Genomic DNA, 20,916 nt, shown 5'->3' with positions numbered 1-20,916 from the left:
AATGCTCATATGCTGCGGCAAAAAGCTCGCGGCACGGTGCGAAAATGCGCTCACAGCGAAAGCAAAACATTAGGCGCGGACATGCATGCAGATTGGCAGTCGGTTGCCGTGAACCCGTGCGATGGCTGCACGCATTGAGGCTTCGTTCTGTTATGCGCCATTAGGTTATACGGACCACTCTCTATAAGAACATATATATCACATAGTTTACTATCAGCGTTTGGCTACCTTTCACGCAAGAAGCCAGTTTGGGAGACTCCATCGCGGCGACCGCACGTCGTGGCATTCACTGTACGTATTCGGTAAAGAGATAGCGTCTGTAAACGATTCTGTGCTTTCAGTTTGCCCAAGGTTATTGTATAGACACTCAAAAACTTCCCTTGTTTTGAGAATACCTACATAAATGTCCAGGAGGGCTGCCGCATGGTGTTTTTATTAAGCGCCGTAAGCGAAACCTACGGGGAGCGCACCACGTGATCCCTCATACTACGCAAGGGAGGCGCTTCCGACAGATGGCGACTCCGTAACTCCTCGCCGCCAATTGGTTATAACGATGAAGTTTGGCTGCTGGGTGTCCGAACCGAAAGGTAGTGAAATGTGAAATCCTTGAAAAGAAAAAAAAAGAAAACAAGAAATTCGAGTCGATGTACGATGGGCCGCTGCTCCAAGAGCAGCCACGTGCTCATTTTCCACCCATCTCCGTGCGGATCTCTCCCGTCGCCCTTCCACCTATCCAAACTCGAATGGGCTGCGCCCATAGCTCTACACCGCCCCACCCTCCGAAACACAAATAGACTGCACCATCTGCGCTGCAAGCAGATTGCTAGCATGTTGTTTGCTGGCTCCTCGTTTAGTTCAGATCTGCGAACAGCCTAATTGCTCGCGTTCGTTTTTGTTGGTTGTGTCGAAGTCATTCTTGGCCATGCGGTTTCTCAACTTTGCTTGACTCGCCACCTAAACGGAAGATGGCTGATCCACCCACTGATCATCGGCAATGCACACCGTTGTCGGTGAAAAGAAAGCGCCCGCTATAGATTTGGAAACTCAGTGCTTCTAACCGATAAAAGGATCGTCACGAACATGCTTGCATCGGATAGCGATGACGACGACGGCAGTGACGACGCGGTAGGGCAGGCTGCCTCAACGTTGTCCTCACAGGAGGCCCGGCATGATTCAGTCCCGAGGCTTCGTTTTCGTGAGTAATTTTCCGACTTGGATGCCTTGGAGAAGGATGTCGGCAAGCTTCGCGTAAAGCATGCATGGCTGACAGACATAGGCTTTTCTCCTACAAGCCAGTGAGAAGTACGTGGTGAGATGCTTGTGGCGATCTCTCCTCAGCGTTTCTTTTGGATTTCTCAAGCTGACAGGCTGCCGCAGCATCCTTCTTGTAATATTTAAAAGGCCCCTTTTGGGGCCATCAAAGTGATGCCTCGGCGGTGCTTGCATATCGCTTGCCACCCGTGACACCTCTTTGCTGTTGTTATAGCAGTGCCATTCTTTAATGCCGACAGCCGCAGCTAGTTACACAGCATCGGAGCGCCCGGGAAGCAGTTAAATGAATGAACACCATCAGCAACCGAGCCGAGGAAAGTGGTGGGGAGGGCACTGGCCTCCCTGCCTATATAGTTTTTTCATATCTGCTCTGCCATACCCCCATTTTGATTTTTTCATGCAACCCGGTTATAACAATGGAATTTTTGTGGCCCTTGAATATTGTTATAAGTGGGCTAGACTGTATACCGTGTTCAGAAATTGTTTGATATACAGAATAATTCTATGTAAACGGGTTCGATATAGTGGGGTTCAACTGTATGGCCTACTAAAAGCATGCAGTACACTACCAACGACACTACGCACCCCGCGCTGCAAAAGGTAGGTGAAGATGCTAATCGCAATAGGATTGGCGGCGATAGCTGTGAATGCACTATGCGAGGACCTGGGCGAAGTTTTGCTGGTACCGGAATAAGACACTGTGTTCGTCGTCATTTTCACGTGAGAAGGGCGGCTATATACCATTCTTGATCGCGCGTGCCTCATGCCTTTCCTTGATCAGATGGGATCTAGCGGCCGGAAAACGTATACAATCGCAGTCTGCAGCAGGGAACGGTACCGCGTTTTAGTTATCGCCTGTTGAGTGCACTGCACTTCCGATGGCACCACGTGCTGCGAGACAGATAGGCGAAGATGCTTATCACAACAGGATTGGCGGTGATGCTGTGAAGGCTGCGTGCGACGTCCCTGCAGATTTGCTGGCATCGAAATTAGAAACCGAGTGCGCACCTGCATTTTCATGCGAGATGGGTGGGTGAGTATTGCAGTGAAGCTGCCGCGGCGGGCAGCTATATACTGCTCTCGATCGCGCGCGCGTCGCACATTTTTTTGTTTACATGGGATCTAGCGGCCGGAAAACATATCATACGATGGCACTTTGGCGACTTACTGAACGTTGGTGCCAAAAAAACCGTGTGTTCTGGGAACATTTGAATCGGTAAAAAATGCGTGTAACTCTACTGGGTAATTTTATGTGTCCTCGATTGTGAACGTTAGCGCCGAGAAAATGTACGTAACGGGAACGTATCAGAGAGGTTCTATTGTATATGAATGTAGCATGTGCCACGCATGCAGTTTTATGAGCTGCTCACTTCCATCAGCTGCTGTGGCATCCAGGGTGGCTGTGATGGGGGTGCCATTGCTGGTGACGGACTCCCCTGGAAAAGGTCAGCAGGACTGTTGGCCACCTTGCTGGGCTCCATGGGCTGTGGCTGCTGTTGTTGTTGCTGTTGCTGTTGTTGCTGTTGCTGCTGCTGCTGCTGGTGCTGTTGCTGATGCTGTTGTTGCTGGCGCAGTAGGTTCTCCAGCTGTGGGGTCACCATGGGCTGGCTGCCCAGATACAGCAGCGGAGGTGGCTGGGGCCCTGCCGTAGGAGCAGCCATGGGGCCCACTGGGGTGGGCACAAAGTAGTTCCACAGGTACGAAGGTCCCATGGTTGGTCCAGCCAGGGCAGGCCCACCACCACCAAATGACGAGGCCTGCTGGGCAGCTGCTGCCTGCTGCCCGACACCACCATCAGCCTGATGGGGAGAGCAGGGCGGGAGAAACATATCAGCGATGACTACACATTTTCCACCCACGGCAGGGTGTCTACCAAGTTGACATTTCCAAATTCCCTGAATTTTCCTGGTTTTTCCCGAGTGCCTATGCAAAATTCCCTGAGTGTCGCAGAACTATGTTTTATGTCAAGACAGGCTGAAACCATGTCACCCGATGCTGTCACTCTCTGGTAAGCATGTGGAAAATAAAAAAAGAAACGACTTAATCCAGTTTGCATACTAAGGAGTGTTTATTTTATTCAAAAGAGAATAGAAGGCAGGAGTAGTAAAATGCACAGCAAATAAGATGTCTTCGAAAAAAAAAAATTGCAAATCGAGTCGGACATTCTCAAATACGAATAAAAAGGAGACGCATACAGAAACAAATATTTTCGAATATGAGCTATTTCTATCAACTGATAGCAAGCTCAGTGGTATGAGGCCCAAACTTTGTCACAACTGAGATTCTCTCTCAACAGCTTGTAAGTCAACCTCAACTGTCCTGACATACTCTCAGCCTGTGCATGAAGCCTCACTGTTGTGTTTCACTGCTTTAAAGAGTTTATTTTGGTGTGGATCAGAGACACCTGAATCTTGGTGTCAGCCAACACTGTTTTTTGAGCTCAGGCTCCTTCAAAGCAGTGGCAGCACGCTTCCTTTCTTTCCCGTTCATTCCTCAATGCGTAGGTCCTTTCTGCTCTCGTCCTCCTTCCGCCACGTGTTCGCCCCACGGACCATTGAAAGCATTTTTTGGTCAGTTGTACAGTCAACGTCCAATTTTTCGAACTCGCTAGGGGCCGCGAAAATGTTCAAAACATCAGCCAGTTGGAAAAAGTGAATGCATGTCTTTTACTGCCCTTAACCCTTTCAGGGTCAATGATGTAAATATACAGTGCCACGAACAAGTCCAAAATGGTCGATGCCGTATATTTACGGCGCCGTCTGTACGTTTAAAATGCATGCCAATTTTCTAACTTTTTGTTTTCTGCCATGTGCTGCCACTATGTGGGAATACAGGGAATTTCTTTCTCGCACTTCCCTCTTTCGGTTTTCGTTGCATGGTTTGCTTTAAGCTAGTTTGCTCCGGCGCGTCTATATACTACCGCTCACGCATCAGTGCGGGCGCGGCCGGACGGCAGTTTGGGTTTTGTTCCGCGAGCGGTTTCGGCTTCTTATGCTCACAAAACTGATGGCTATCTTGTTACTAATCGCTCAAAGGGCGACTGCCTGTTTCTCGCTCGTTTAGTGTTCACAGGGGTTCACATAGGAAGGATGCCGCTGTGCATGCGTTTCCTTTTCTTTTTTTGGAGACTCGCGACAACTAATTGCCTCTGGTTGGTGATAAGATAAAGATTAGCAGAAGTCTGTCACATATTTTGCTTTTTTGACAGGCACACAACCACACAGTTTTCTTGAGTGCACTCATCTACGCAGTTTGATTACGCTATGGACATAAATATTAGTGTAACAACAGGAGCATTTGAGACTTACAAAATATTCTCATGTGTGCATTTTCTAAGCCTTGAACTTTGTGCATAACAATGTATCAAATTATTAATTCTTATAAGTTTATTTCCTTTTTTTTATTGTTGTTATTCATGAATAAACAGTACCTATATACCAACGTGAAATATTTTTTTCTTACTTTATGGTCATCCTAGAAAAATTAAGGTAAATTTTTTCCAGAATAAGTCCCTCAGTAGAACTGGAATCTGCAATAAAAGAAATCGACCCTGGGCGGTCACATACGGCAAAATAAATCGACCATGAAAGGGTTAAGGGCTCAAACCGCTACAGGCACATTCGAAAAAGCTCTGAAGGCCTGTCGGTACACGTATTAGGCATATCGGTGCCCATACTGTGACAGGAGATACCCGGTGCATGCGTGTATAATTATAGAACACATACTGTGTCCCATAGCATTTGCCCCTTCTCGTGCTTGTTATGCTTCACCACAATAATTTTGCGTATGATTCACCAAGTAACATTTCTGTACAGAGGCAAAGCTGACTTTTGGGAACCGGCATTATGCGATGCACCATGCTTTCAGAGCTTCGAAGCCAATCGCGAGGACCACAAAGGCAGAGTTGGTGCCATTACTGACAGCGGTGAATTCTTTCAATGAAAAACACGGCACCTAACGGCAAGAAGTTTAACAGTAAACGTCGAAGCTGCTAAGCCTCGCGTTGCTGCAGTAGTGGCTACGGCTACCAGTGGATCTGCGTGCGAGAGCACCGGTTCAAGGCCTTGAGGTAATCAAAACGGCGGCGGCGGTGGCTTTGATTAATGCCTTTTCGGACCTGCGGCCACAGCAGAAAGTCTGGAAAATCAAATGGCGATGGATTCTTGCGTCCGAAATTTCAGACTTTCTGATACACAGACTGTATGGGGTGCATGGTGGCGCCGCGAAGACGTCCAAATTATTGGGCATCCGGAGAGTAGGTCGATGCCTGTACACTGGCAACTCCTCCAGACGACGACAGGGCGTCAAAGAAGATTCGTTACGATTCCTGTCTGTTACTCGAGCCGGCACTAGCGCAACTTTCGTTTCCTTTCAATAAAACTACAGCTAATTTTCCCTGATATAAGCACAAATTCCCTGAGTTTTCCCTGAGTTTTTCCAGAGTACTTAAAATCTCTGAGAATTCCCAGTTTTCCCGGTTGGTAGACACCCTGCATGGAGCACAAGTGTAGCAATATTTCTGGCTTCAAGGAACTCTAATGGCTAGTCAGAAAATTCCAACAACTCCCTCTCTCCCTGCTGTATCCCTCTATCCAGATATGCATGCATTGAGCTGAGCTACAATATCTTTAAAGGGACACTAAAGGCACCGTATCTACTCGCATAATGATTGCACTTTTCTGTAAAAAAATTTGCTGCAAATTCAGGGGTGCGATCATTATGCGGGTCAAATTTCCTGCGAAAATAATTTTTTTTTTCATCCCTCATTTTCTGCGGGATAACAGCAGGTCAACGAACAGGTGGCTGCCGCTGTAATAGTGCGGGATACCAAAACGAAAATCCCGGCCGGCGGAGCAAGCTGAACGCGCCGACTGCGATTTTTTTCCTTTTCGTGAGTACATTACGCACATTGAAACAGTTTCTTTCAAATCAGTAATGAATAATATTGTTAATATCGGCAACACTGCGGCAATAACGTAGCCATGTTCACTTTGAGGGGACAGAAACAGAGATGGGCGTGCTTAGCTGCCAGTGACATAGAAACACATGGTGGGTATGCTGTGGAAACTGCGGCACTTGTCTTCACTACTATCCTAATATGGCACGTTTCCACTAAGGGTGGGTGAATATTTTAGCTGTGTTACAAACGTCGGCGTATGAATAGGGTACATTTCTAATGTATCAGTGTAAATGTGGCTACTATTGTTGCCGCTCGCAATTTGTTGCGTGTCCACGAGTGCAGACGAGAAGAAAGGTGCCTTTTTTGTTGTTGTTGACCGCGACCATTATAAAGCTACAAATAATAAAGCCACGGCAAGTTTGGTTGTAGCTTTCTTTTTCTTTTTTTCATGGAAGTGTGGAAAGTGATGAAAGGAATAAAATGGGGCATCTGCTTAAGAATGTTTGGTGCGTGCAGACCGTTTGGTATGTCTTGAAGAATCATTCGCGTAGCATTCGACAGCATTCAACAGATGGTAAGCGCGATCATCATTAGCTAGACTTGGCACACGACCTATTGCTGCGGCACGTTCAGGGTGCGATCATTACACGGGAAAGAAAAAAATATTTAATTTTGATGACAAAATTCCGGGGTGCGATCATTACGCGAGTGCGATCATTATGCAAGTAAATAAGGTAAATATTAAGTCAAACCAAAATGACAGATTAGCACTCGACAGCGTTTAAGGCGTCAATACAGTGGAACCCCGTTCATACGTTTTTCACCGGACCGGGGAAAAAAAACGTAACAGCCGGGAAAACGCAACAGTGAGGAAAGCTCCGAAAATGAATGAAAAAAAGGGCAGCTTCAACTATAGACAATTTATTTCCACAGAGTGCGCTTAGGACTTAAAAAAGTCTAGAATGGTGGCTTGCCGTTTCTTTCACTCGCTAGAAATCGTCACTTGTTTCTCAATAGCCTGGAAGGCCGCATTGCTGTCAGCGTCGCTGTGAGGTGCGATGTACCTGCGGAGAAGGTCTAGAGCCGCGACGGCTTCTCCAAAGCTACGGTTTGGCCACTCCCCGGCATCATGCGGCTCGTGCTCCTCATCGTCACCGTGCCACGGCAATGGCAACGGACGAAGGAATATCCGCGGAAAATTTTGCCCTCTTTGGCGTAATCATGCCAACCTGCTAACAATTGTTTAGTACTATTGCTGCGGAGCGCGCGCGTCCGAACAGCCCGGTTGCGCGCGGCGCGGCGTGGGAGAAATGTAAACAAGAGAGGAGAGCTGGCCCGATAGGCGGAGCAACGCCGCGAGCAACGCCAATTTCCGGTTTCACTTTTGCTTCACAAAGAGTGACGTGAGGGCCTCTCCCGAGTTTTCTTCCTCCGTGAGTCGACCCGTCCAAGAACCATGCGGTGACCGTAATCACAGTGATGATAGTGAGAGCATTTTTCACGAATGGCCACTTAGTGGTGGCCTCTCGAACTGGCGTGCGGCTTCTTGCAGCCAGTTCCATAGCCAAGCCCGGCCAAGCACAGCCAAAACTTGTCAAAAGCCAAAATGGCGGTTGGAGCGCGTTGCCTACTATAGCCCAGGCGGGTTCGGGGTGCTAAGTTGCGACGTATCATGCGGGAACATTTTCACAGCTACTACGTAACAGCAGGGTTCCTTGTACATTGGATCCTATGGAAGCTATGCCGGGACCGGATGAAAACGACGTAGCAGCCGGAAAAACGCAGCAGTGAGGAACGTAACAGCGGGGTTCTACTGTATTATTCCGAACAGAGCTTTCGTAATAGAGAAATTGAGGTAAATGCAGAACACACTTAGACACTCTCTTGGGACATTCAAGTACTAGCCCTATGACGAAGGCACTTCTCATATTTTTCACTATTACTCAGCCATTCGTAATAAAGAGATTATTGCATTGCATTATAAGCTGAAAGAAAATGCTTCTTGTCCGGCTCTATTTGATATTTAGAAAAAAGAACTCGTTGACATTACCCTTGACATTGGTGCGCACAGCAAAGGTTTCATTTTCTCCACATTGCACCACCTGCACTTTCACGTTGCAGTAGTTTCGTTATCGTGTAGTGTTGGGCTGGCTTTGCTGGCTCGCGTAACTCGCACAAACATTAAGTAGAAGAGAATGTGATGTCCATGTGATGCCGCAGGATTCCCGAGCGGTCTACGTCACTTGACTAAGAGAAGCTGCAGCAGCGAATTCAATGCTCTGACTTGGCTCGGTTTCTCGATGGCTGTGCATTTGCATTTTGTGTAAAAAAACTGTAGCCGTTTCTCGGCCACCGTTTTACTCACCGATGGCAGTAAAAGGGGTGATGGCGTATGCAACGTCACCACTCCTTGTTTGGGGGTGGGCGATTTGAATTGTGCTAAAGGGATGCAGACCCTTCAGATGCAATTTTTCTCGTAAACTACCCAAGTCTTTTCTTGGCACTAGACAAGCATTGCGAGGTTTCAGGAATGGTATTTTAACAGTCTACGTTGACTTAGTATTTGCCTTTAGTGTCCCTTTAACCAAATGTTTATACTAAATTACATGATTATGTGAGATTCAATGACACAAAAATAAAATTGACGACAGCCCACACATGACTACAACACTGAGCAGCTACATTTTCCAGCAGACAAGACAGGTTAGTTGGTAAAGCACTGAATAGGACCAAAGGGGTGTAGCGCAGTTCAAATGATGTAGAACTCCACTTCAATGCTAGAGATGAACTTCAAACATTGCAATTACAGTAAAACCTCGTTAATTCAGGTAATTTGGGCTCATTATCTGGTCCTGGCAGGCCCATATGCATTATTTAATAGAATCAAGCTCTCATAATTGTGACGTATTTGGCCACACATCGGTTAATTCAGACGATCCACCAGCGCAGCATGCGGAAAGGGCTGCAATTGTGCGAAGGAAAAGAGCAATAGCGCCGGTAGTGCCGAACTAAACCGAAGCGGCGGAGTGCACATCGTTTCAGAGTCCACACTACTGCCTGCTTGTCCCAATAATTTTTTCGCTAGTGAGCTGGTTGCCAACAGATTGTTCATCCATTGTGATGAAGCTGGCGCTCTTCATCTTTAACAGCTTCCACTGTGTCGGTGACATTGTGCACGCAGCCATTGCAGTGAGTCAAAATGATGTTGCCATTTGCTGCAGCAACTGTAGACGAAGCTGCAATTGCTATCGACATGATCACGGATGGTGACTATGCAGTTTTGAAGGCACGCGGCGAACGCAGGCACCGAGTCAGAACACAACTACTGTTTGCCGCAACCGCTGTGGATATGACGGTGGTCATTACCAGCGCGATCACAGATGGTGACTATGCAGGCAAGAAGGCATGTAGCTGGTGTAGTGTTACGTGTGGTGGTAAAACCAAGAATTAGGGCCATAAAGGCACAAGTAGGCATGAAGCATTCCGGCATTCCAGTTGTTCACGTACGATTTCTGCTGATGAATATGATGATGTGGACGCTGCCATTTTGTTTTGTTTGGATGCTAGCACTGTTTTTACACTTTTGCATTTCACATTTGCGGTGCTCGCTGAGCTCCAAGAGTTGTCACGATTACCAGTATGTGGTCAAGTAAGTCCAGATTAACAAGAGTTTGATTCCATTAAGTAATGTATACAGCAACCAGGACCAGAAGACAGGTCCAAATTAACCCATCTTCAGAATTAACGAGGGTAAAATTAACATGGTTTGACCATATAGTAACACCAAGGCATAAAATCATTACTTTCGATTTAGCAATGTGTCAGCCTACCAAGCTGAAGTGTGGTTGTGGCTGTGGTGGTGGCATTGGAGCAACTCCTGGGTCAAAGGTGAGAGGAGCAGCAGGCCCATTCAGGGGCTGCCCATTGGCTGTAGGGGGCAGATGAAAGCTCACACGGCTGCCACTGCTGCTTGTACGCCTGCAAATAACAGGGCAGACATGAGGTGCTTGGCATCAGGATGTCTATCTGCTGGTACCTCAAGGGTCCCACCAAGGGGATATTAAATGTTGGAAAAGATTCAGGGCACTGCTTTCCAAATTTTATATAACATATATATTACCTTTAATAACATCTGCACTTAAAGACAGTTCGTGTGACCTTGAAGAATGGTTGACTAAATTGACGGCCTTATAGAGCATTTACAAGACATCATATTAAGACACAGTTCAATTTCATGGCCTGAGCCCTCTCGCACCACCATGAATGTGCAACCTCCCTCCCCCGGTTTTGTAGAAATGCTCAGAGCAGTTCTACAAAAATGCCTGCAGTTAAAATATTTCTGAATTTTTACTACAAATGTTTGCAGCAAAACGTGCAGTGAACCACAAATTAGGAATAAAAAATATTTTTGACTGAGTGTAGTTTAGGGCCCTTTACAGTGATAAGCAAGTTGCAAAAAAATTGGACAACTGCAAAAAGTACTGAATTTTCCATACCGGATGTTCTCTAATCTGTACAGAATGTCTAAAAATTATTTGTGGCAGATAGCACAACTCTAGTCCTTGAGTTGGATTACTCAAAAAGGCAGACATAACTTGCATGAGAAAATAGACTAACAGACATATAAATAGACACAACTTCCACCTGTGTAACTGTACATGAAACGTATGCCACGAATTCCAATTTGTGCCAGCCAATAGAGGTGTTTCCTGTGCACACATGGCAGCAGTAATGAATCGTGATGCTAGTTTTAAGTATTTTCACGCACTTTTGCTTTAATTTTTTCACAGTGAAATATGACGGTGAAGCTATCTGAAGCTCTGATCTTTTTCAGCAGCATCAAGATGTCAGCATTGTGTCAATATAAAACCGCACAGCAGCGCGACGGCACCTCCCGAAGCCTGATTTTTAAACATTTTTGTTGATAGCAAACCAAAAAAGTGCCATTTTCGCTAACTCTACTTCACATTTCTTTCTAAGATTTCCCCACACAATGAATACCAGACGACTGCAGGAAAACAAAGAGAGAAAATTTTGACTAAACCACCCGTTAACAGTTCCCCCTCAAAGAGGTTGACATTCAAATGGAGTGGTGGGCAACAAACCGGAGCAGAGGGTGGAATTTCCCCCGCTGCCCACTGTGGGGAGAACCCTAAGTTCTTCTGAAAGAAAGTTTCACACTCTTTGGCATATAGATTCCTTCAATGAAGACCATAATCTCAGCAAGGCTTAGCCACAAGACCTCTGATGTCGCTGCCGATTTGGCAATGATGCGAGATGCTTTTGCCTACATCCAAATACGTCCAGCTAAAGCATTGGCGATCTTCCTGACTCTTTATGCAGAGTTGTGAGGACCACCCATTATAATAGCAGTCTTAACTCACTCAGCCCTAAATCCAAACTATAGTTGTCAAACACAGCATCTAAGGTATAAAAACTGGCAAAGTCAATGTAGCACAGTCATGAAGTATCAAAGAAATGTCAGAATTCAAGCTCTTGCTGGGGTAAGAGGGCAAAGTGAATTAAAGACAATGCAGTAAAGCATGATAAAGGAAAGAAAAGTGTTGACAGGTGCTCAGTGTTCTGTTGGATGAAAGAGCTACTAATGATGGCAACAAGCAAACACAACAGATTAGATCTCAAGGAGAAGAGCAGAGTTCAATCTAGAGGTTCTCATGCCAGACTAATGATGGCACAGAGACGAGCTAACTGGGAAGTGGGGACTGCAGCTGTCAACCTCTGCCAAAGCTGCTGCATGGGAGGCAGTCAAGGCCTGCGGGATTAAATATACAGTCAACTTACGTTAATCAGACCCTGACGGGACCATCGGAATTGGTTGAATTATCTGGCAGGTCAATTTAAACAAGATGCAGAAAAAATGGCAAAGCACACTGACAATTCATTTGGTCATATTTATCCGACTGTAACATGCCACCCCCCCCCCCCTCTAATATGTGCCTGTTTTATATATGTCCAAAGTAGAAAACTAACCTACAAATGATATTAAAGATCCTAAGCAAAGTTGAAACTTAATGCACACACGATTCTTTAGCGAAAAAATGAGTAAGGGTACTGCACCATGGCGAACAGTACTCTAAAGTCAGCTTCACCGCACGTTTTTTTTTTAAGGTGAGCTTCACCGCGGTACAGCCGTGTTAAACGCTAAAGCATGCTATACACTGCAAAGGAGGTTTTGGTTTCTGCATTTGACTTGGCCCAATTTTCTTCAAAAAGAAAAGGCGCACATTAGAATCGAGTAACTAGCTTAACCAGACATTGTGGGCTACCCTTATTGCTTGAACATTTTTCTAGAGCAGGTCAAAAATCAACGTTTTCGATGAGAGATGGCCGTGTTCAATGCAGTAATTGTCCCCTAAGCTCTGCGGAGACAGATGCTGACACTAAATAGGTCATTGTTGGGGTCACTATAGGGGGGCCATGCATGTGCATGCCGACTGGTAAAATTCGTATTACCCGGCGAAGGCCGGACCTTCTGCTGTGTTCGAATTAACCGGAGTCGAATTAGAGTCGAATTAGAGGAAGTTTAGACAGTCATTTCGTCCCCCCCCTTTTTTTTTTCTGGCACTAAACTGTCCTTTTCAGTGTCAAGCTTGGAACAATCACCATGATATGTCGAGGGCCACATCAAGCATTACTAGTTCTCGATACATAACAGATGTATAACACTTGGAATGGGTGATCTCACAGATTCCAAATCAAAGTGATAATTCCCTTTGTTCCTTTATCATGTGGCATGAGTGGTATACACATACAGTTTTTCAGTGCCAAAATCATAATGCTCTTTGTGCCTTATCACATGGTATGAGTCGGTATGAGTCTTCAATGCCTTGCGCTGCAAAGGCTACGGCAGAGTGTGCCTGCAACGCTCTGCCTACTGAAAGTTACTGTGGCATGGAGTTCAAATTTGATTTTGGATCTACACGTAGATGGCACTGCTTTCGATTTTGGTGCCTATGATGCACCAAACGTAAGCCAAATGCAGTTGTCCTTAGAGAGTCGCAGTGCGGTTAGTAGTGCACTCGTCATGGCATCTCGGGCACCTTGCCGCTGTAGCTACACTATGTAGCAGACTGCAGCTACATGAAACTGTAGTACGCATGCGCAGCATTTGCTTTGTGCATGACAGGACTTGAGCGCTTGCTCGCGCTCATATGCTCCAGTCTGGCCGTGCTATGTGGTGCAGACCGGTCTTGTCCTGTGGCAGCTTGACTGACGGATAGTAGCCACATGCAATTTGCTTATTTTGAAGTGCTATTGATAGCTCAATACGAAGCAAAGTCTGCCAAGGCATCTAACCAGGAGCAGCCAGGAGTGAGTGCACGCTGGCAAGCATACATGTAGTCTGACCCGAGTTTCGCATGGTTAGAGGCTTGTTCAGAGTTCAAAACTAGTCGAAATTAGCGAGACCCAATGGCCACGACACCGATAAGTAGGGTGGCCAAAATTTAATTCCTACGCGGGCAGCTGTGGCCGAGCGTGAACAAACGATAGCTTCTTCCGCAAGTATGCATCTATTATTGAAATTGAAAAGCCATATTTTGCTTACTTCAGCCTGTTAATTAAACTATGTCGATAAACATACACAGTAACAGTAGGAAGAAGTGCACTGATCCAAACACCCTTCTTGATTGATGTCAACTATTGGACAATAGCAGCTGCGTATGGGAATTTGCTATATTATGAAATGAGGTGTCCAGAAAAGATTGCAGAGCAGGCTTCTGTTAAAAAGAGAGTGTTTGAGAGAAAAGTGACTTTGCACTTCGCTTAAGAACTCCATGTGCCGCACATGACTGCAAAACTTGGCTGACATGTTCACAGCAGCATATGCTATACGTGGGCTAAGTTTTTTCACCAAGCTCGAGGGTTGGTTTAGGACCCCTTTAAGCTCAAAGCTGATAAGGGCCTCAGGCCATCACATGGTGTTAGTGCTGTATGCAGACAGTTCTTTAGGACTACCACTGACAACTGCGTCCAATGCTCAATGCTCTAGTGGCAGCCCACACCATAGGATAGCATGTTGACCCTAATTGTGCACATATAGATGTACACACAAACAATGTACAATGAGCACCTCTCTTAGCACACAGTGATGTACATGAACCTGTTTTCTTAAAAAAAAAAGCCATATGCTTACGGGAAGGGCTGGTGATGCCATGGTTTTTCATCAACCTTGTGGTTACTCTGCCCGGGCATCTGCAATGACATGAACAGGGTGCATCTTGCGAGTTGATAGCATAAGCAGTGAGATATTGTGATTCTATATACTATATATACCTACTGTGTCTTCACAACCAGAAATATTCAACATGAAACAAAAAAGGGTGGGAGTAAAAACTGTGAATGAACAAAGGCATTTAAATAAATGTTTGAATAGAAGTGAGCCCAACTACAGGAAGCAGCTGCAACATGCTGCAGGTAAGTTGCTGTACAATGAAACACTGAGAGCTATACAAAGGCATGGAAAGACTGCCACAGTACATATGCAGGCATTGTCAATAAGTAGGTGTTAAATTGAAGAGGAGAAATACACAAACATATAAAACTAGTATAGTATACTTACGTGCACTCATTCTGGTGGAGGTTATGTGACATGAAGATTATGTGACATGAAAAGGCAAATGCTGACTTTTGAGATACGGCACATACTTTGCACGCAAGGTAGTGGTAGCATGCAGCTGGCATGAGAAGGGAGTATTTATGTTTAGCAAGTTGTACCATGCGCAAACACTCTCTCATCTTTAATGGCCCTTCTGCTGCTGCAGAGGTCTGTTCAATTCATGCGTGGTTCACAGAACCGGGATACCAGAAGAGTTTGGCAGTGCTGGTGCAACACACACAGTCAAGGAATGCTGGTGCAGAATGTTGCTTACATTATTCAATGGAGCACTGAAATACAGGCTATGCTGCCTGCTTGGCCTAATTTCATGGTGGCTTCGTGCATGCAGTTGCTTTCGTGGTGCACCACAAGCTTCTAGTCTGTATTTTCAGCACGATTACCACAGTGCTGTGCCCTGAACAAACCTGACATGTGCTGCAAAATAAGTCAGGGTGTATTTAGCCCTCACAATTGTTTCAGAGTGCCAGGAGCAATTTTGGCCATGTTGCACTACTGATTATTTAGGAACCTTTCATATGGCCTCTAGAAATGCCTTTCAGGTCATCAGACATTGCACCGGTAAATGTCATCTGCAAGTTGCTGTGCACCTTGTCTGTACCACTTTGCCAATAGATGCAAAAGCTTTTGTACAAGGGTAAGGTGCAATTGTAGTGAAAGGTGTGCTTTTGCATTGAAGAATCATGGGTACTGTATTGAATTGCTCCGTAAGCTGGTGATAGAAGGGTAGTAAGCCATGGCTGAATTGAAACAGACCCAAGATTGAAGTAGATTTGGGTTGTCTACTGTTTACACCTAAACACCACAACACTACAAACAGGATTAATTTTGATCAAATGGGTTCCTTAGTGTGGACCTAAGGCATGCCACGGCGCATGAGCATTCTTGCATTACACCCCCACTAGAATGCAGCTGCCATGGCTGGGTCTCAAACCCATGTTCTCATGCTCAGCAGCACATGGTCATAACGACTGAGCCACCACAGTGAGTAACAACATAAGCTTCGGGAAAGTGCCAACCATTGGATAAAAGCATCAAGAGCCTATATTGTGCTTTTCTAAATAAAAAAAATAAAAGCCCTACAGCTTGTGCAGGGCATAAAGATTATTTTTTTTCTTCTTTTTCTGTCCCAGCTACAACAGTGACTGAGCAGGATTCATGGCAGCTTTCTTTTTGCTTACAGCAACAAGTACTGGGAGCTTTTCCCAACATGCCCGACCTTACTTCAAATGTAAAGTTTTGCATGGAGGTTGCTCCATATCTACACTATCTGAAACTAGGCCTTTTACACCTTTTTACAAGGTGCAAAATTCCATTGTAGTTGTTGCTGAACTACCCCTCGAGCTACACACTTGGATAGCTAGAGTAAAGCCCCGAACACCTGAGCTAAGTGATATTGGCCTGTGTGGCATGTAAGGGGGCACAGGCCAAACCATCAATCCTCACTTTAAAAAAAGGAGTACAAAAAATAAGTGCCTCCTTGTTGAATTTTTTGCTTGATAACATGCCAGGTAGAGCTGAATAAAGAATTTAGATGGTGGCAAGTACTGAAAAAGATGAACCTTTCAGTGTCACTGACGTATTGTTACGCTTCTGCATTTCTGTCCCGCCATGTCACTGATGTACTCATACATTCTCCACTCTCTCCAGTCGAATTTGTGGTAACATGAAGTTTGCGAGCTCCGTGGTAGTTTCGTCATTTGTTGTACATTTCTCAAAGCATATTTTCGAATCTCTCTGGGTTTCCTCAGTGCAAGTTTTTGTTAGCGCGCTGCAGAACACACCCCTTTGTGTGCATGGTTGCAACATGTGGAGCGCACATCTGCAGAAGGGGATGGCTTGCCCCCTTGACTTTGTGTGCCTCTACCATAGCGATTCTCTGCTCAAATATTTTCAATGTAGTGCAAAGCCATCACTGGCATTTTTCTGCTACCTGTCGTATGTTTATAGAATTTTTTTTTTACCCAGAAACGGCGGCCCTATCACAGAAGCGTGTGCATCAGAACTGGGTAGGAGATACAAAACGAAGAGAGGAATGTCAGGACCCTACTGAGAGTTGATTTACCATTATCCGTGTAAATTTTTTCCCCTCTGTATAACTGCTATAATTATACAATTTATGCAACAGAATGTCAATTTGCACTGCCTTCGACACCACAGATCATATTCCACAGTTAGCTAACCATCTGTCCTGCAGTAAAGACCCGAAGCAAAACGAAAATTAACCGACTCTGCTGCTGTCAAAGTAATGAGTGTGGAAGCTATGCAGACCTTACGCCGAAGCGAGGATTTTAACTAATTAACTTTGTCTTTAATATGTACACAAATTTTGACCCTTATCTGCATAATTTGAAAATTTCTGCCTCCTCTAGATGAAACTTGCATTCGCGCCATGTGGACAAGCTGATAGTACTGTACAGCTCATCACCATGGGGCAGGATAAAATGAACTGCTGCACCGAACCCGTTCGAGAATCATTATAACTTTTTATTTCTTAGAACTGGAACTGAAGCAGAACAACATTGAGCGTGTTGAACCTGAACCAGCGTATTTTTTTTGGTTTGACACCCCAATTGTAATTCTACCTTTAAAAGTTGCCATCCATGCTCTTTCTGCATTTTACATTACTTTTTGAATTGGGTAGTGATTTAAAAGTAGCAGCGACAGAAGCAAATAAATGATGTTTTGCACACACTCAAAGGTAAACATTAGGCAGATGTCTGCCCGTTAGGGGACAACTGAATTAAGGAGAAGGAAAACTCCAACCTATAGTTATTTAAAAAACCCAACGTTTCAATATTCCTGCAGGCCTCGTTTACCCAAATACAGTGAACTCTCAATAAGACGAACTCAGTTAAGCTAAATTTTTGCCTATAACGAACAACATGGGAACGTTTCTTTGGTTTTCCATAGACTCAATGCAAAAAAAAAAAAAAGAAGCTCCGCTTAGGACGAACTGCACCAGACATACTCTTAGGTTAAGATGAACACTTGGAGTGACCACCACCGCTACCGATCCTGGAGGCAAGCGTGCCTGAGGCGCACACTGCCCATGCACAGAGGTGAAAACGAGGAGGAAACAAAAATGACATTTCACTGTGAACGCAGGTGATGTGCAAGCGTATGGGTGCTGCAGTGCACATGAAGCTATCAACGCTCGGTGCACCTAGACACCGTCTACACTGTCCGCATCGCAGATCATATTTAAGACAGGGCTTGTGCGGCTGCGTCATATGCAGAAGCTGCAGCCACAGTAGAATGCCCCCTTGTAAACATTTGCTTACTAGCTAATTTGACAAGCATAGTGTCAGTGCGCACAGGCAAACATGAACACATCAAACTCGATGGCCGCGGAATCTTGCTGTCAAAACACTGGCGAGAGGAATCGCGGCAGCAGCAGCGAGCCTAGTGACTTTTCGTGCTGTCTATCACTTCACTGCAAACTGAGTAGAGAGAACACAGTGCATGCAAAGCCACGAGCCATCGGCCCACCTAGACTGTACCCCCAAAGCAGATTACTTTCAAGATGAAGCCCACCCTACCAAGCGCGGCTGAAATACACCCTTTCCCTCTCTCCCTTCCCTCAGGGCCTTGCGAGTGTCGTAAGATGGCGCACTTCCTCCTCCCTTTCCTTCCTTGCTCATGCAAGATTGAGCTGCCATTGTCGGCTCACCATAGCACGCTTTCACTCGCACACACAGCGTATGGTGCATGAGGACGACGTTATCACAAGACGAAGCTGGCACGTCCGCATCGCAAGCATGACCTGTAGCAACTGCTAAGGGAGGCCAACCCAGCGCACCTCCGCCTACCTTCCTCCTCAACGATGCTTTGCCTCGTTTCTCCTTCCCACCTTGCTCAAGGTCACCTAAACTTTCCTCAAGGTGGCGTTGCTTTGCCACACACTCCTTTCTACTTTCGCTAGCTCGGAGTCTGCACCGCTGACCTGTGAGGCAGCAGATGCCTGCTTAACTCCCTAGTGAGCTTTTTCTAACAGCACGAAGGCAAAGAAGGATTTTTAAGGTCAGTAGGTGAGATGGCGTGGCTTGTGGCTGCTCACTGATTTGCACAGAAGCGACAAACGTCTACCACAGACTGGATGAAACCAAGCAAGAGCACCACTTGAAGACAGTTTTCTATTAAGCTCAGCTAAATAAACGCTTTTTATGTCATTTAATGCTTTTTATGTCATTTTCCCCCCTATTGTAAGTCTACTTCATTTACCACTTTGAAGTAAGATATTTGGATGCACCTGGTCATGTTGCCAATTCTTGTTCTGATAAGACGAACTTCTGATAAGAGAATTTAATTTTCATAGTCCCTTCGAGCTCATCTTAAAGGGAGTCTACTGTAACTTCATAATCATGGCAACTTGGCAACTTATAACTGCTGCTGCTGATTTGCCATCTACAACATAGTATGATCACCCTCAACTAAAATATATTGCATTTAGTGTATAGAAAATGCTTCCTGAAGCATGTGACCATCAGTCACCATTATGGTGATGGCAATATCAGATTTTTTTTTATGCCTTGAGGGCAGAGTTTTAAAGATAAACATATGACACCTTCATTCCCTTTTGTGGTTTCTTGGCTCTCTCGACTATTACATCTTTCTGTCTGGAAAGAGCATGAACAGTGTTTGCTTTACGGTAGTGCATCAGGTGCAAGGTTGCACATTTCACTCAATTAGGAGGTGTGTGCTATAATGCCAATGATTCCAAATTTCAATAACTCATTTGCGAGCAGCACACTGCCCTCCAGGATTCCCTCCTCTGTTGGCTAGTACCAAAGCCAACCTGTACAGCAAATCACCTGCAGCATGAAGCAGCATGTTTCACAACTTTGCATTCCATGTTAATTCAAAGCAATATTCTCTCCAAGTGAACTTCCACAGTAGTGGTAAAGGTGACCCCTCACATTATGTACAGCAGATGACAGAGCGTCAGCAGAGGGACCCCTCCGTCCACTATGGCTGTCAACCAGGCCTGCACTTCGCTGCTCCCACTGCTGAAAAATAGCCTGACGGCAGGGGGGCAATTCACAATTGGAAGGCCATCTGTTCTGTATGAACTGACAGAATATCGCCACACAGAAAGAAAAAAAAAAGCAGCAGCTTGAAAAGAAAAAGTGACCAAGTCATATTTTTCGATGTTGCACCCACAAGGACAAAATCACCCTGTAATCACCCTTTATCGACGAATGTTGTAGGCAACACAACAGAAAAAAATTTGTTTCTTGCAGAGTTTCTGGCTAAATTTCTTTGGCCAATGTTGAATGACAAGCAGCAAGTGTCATTTGTTGGAACACAGGACAATGAAGAAGTTTGGCATGCGACTTGCTTTTTTTTAAAGCACCGTCAGAGGAGCGAGACCAATGCAAGATCTCTGGCTGCAGTGGTCTCACACATGTAATATAAAGCAAAGGCAATGTACACCTGTGGTTTGCATATGACTAGAGCTGTCTGCACATGTTCCAAATAAAACCATAGGTGGCTTGGGGTGATGCTCACTACCAGTGTTCTGCCTGGTGTTGCCTCCCTAATGCTAAAAAGGCTTCCACATTATATTTTTTCCTTTTTGTTGATTAAGCTTATTCTCAGTGTATTTTGCACATTCAGATGAAAAATACTTTTTTTTTGCATATTTATATGTTTCTACCTTAAAGGCTAAAGGAGTACAGACATCACATTTTAGACTTGCCATCTTTTTGCACTTAACGAAGGCCTTCGCATAATACTGGCTAATGCCAGAGTGCTCTTTATAGATTACTATAATACTTGCTTCTACGAATCAGTTTCAGTTTCGGTAGCCAGGAAGTGGATGTGTCATGACACCACGACATAGTGGCTGGCTCTGTTGCTGTGATGACTGTGGCTGCCATGCTTGAGTGCAGCCAGAAGAGATGCACACACCAGTTTTTACGAGCAACACCGGCACACCGAGCCTCATTCCTACAACATTGTCAAATTTTGCTCTGCGTCATAAGGTCAATGCAATGCCTATGACGCCAGGTCCCCAGCATTTCTATAAAATTTCAGTATCAAATTAAAAAATTAATGTTTCTCAACCTTCATCTTTGCAAAGAGTGACCCTTTTACATACGAGAAG

The 20,916-nt window shown here is 45.2% G+C and overlaps 1 protein-coding gene across 4 annotated transcripts in view; it reads right to left on the bottom strand.

The window, feature by feature from the left end:
* The window catches only part of LOC135918210 (nonsense-mediated mRNA decay factor SMG7-like), a 140,890-nt gene that overhangs the window by 39,701 nt on the left and 80,273 nt on the right, over positions 1-20,916 (bottom strand). For 3 of the 4 annotated variants that reach the window (XM_065451900.1, XM_065451901.1, XM_065451902.1), the window contains exons 17-20: positions 19,727-19,828; positions 14,328-14,386; positions 10,003-10,150; positions 2,643-3,071 (exon numbers count right to left, since the gene is read on the bottom strand). In XM_065451900.1, coding sequence (XP_065307972.1) covers positions 2,643-3,071; positions 10,003-10,150; positions 14,328-14,386; positions 19,727-19,828 — 738 coding nt within the window. The remainder of the gene's footprint in view (positions 1-2,642; positions 3,072-10,002; positions 10,151-14,327; positions 14,387-19,726; positions 19,829-20,916) is intronic. The other variant, XM_065451903.1, reaches the window with a different exon arrangement.

Source organism: Dermacentor albipictus, chromosome 1 (genome assembly GCF_038994185.2).
Source record: "Dermacentor albipictus isolate Rhodes 1998 colony chromosome 1, USDA_Dalb.pri_finalv2, whole genome shotgun sequence".
Taxonomy (NCBI): Eukaryota; Metazoa; Arthropoda; class Arachnida; order Ixodida; family Ixodidae; genus Dermacentor; species Dermacentor albipictus.
This window is presented reverse-complemented; position numbering and strand designations above follow the sequence as displayed.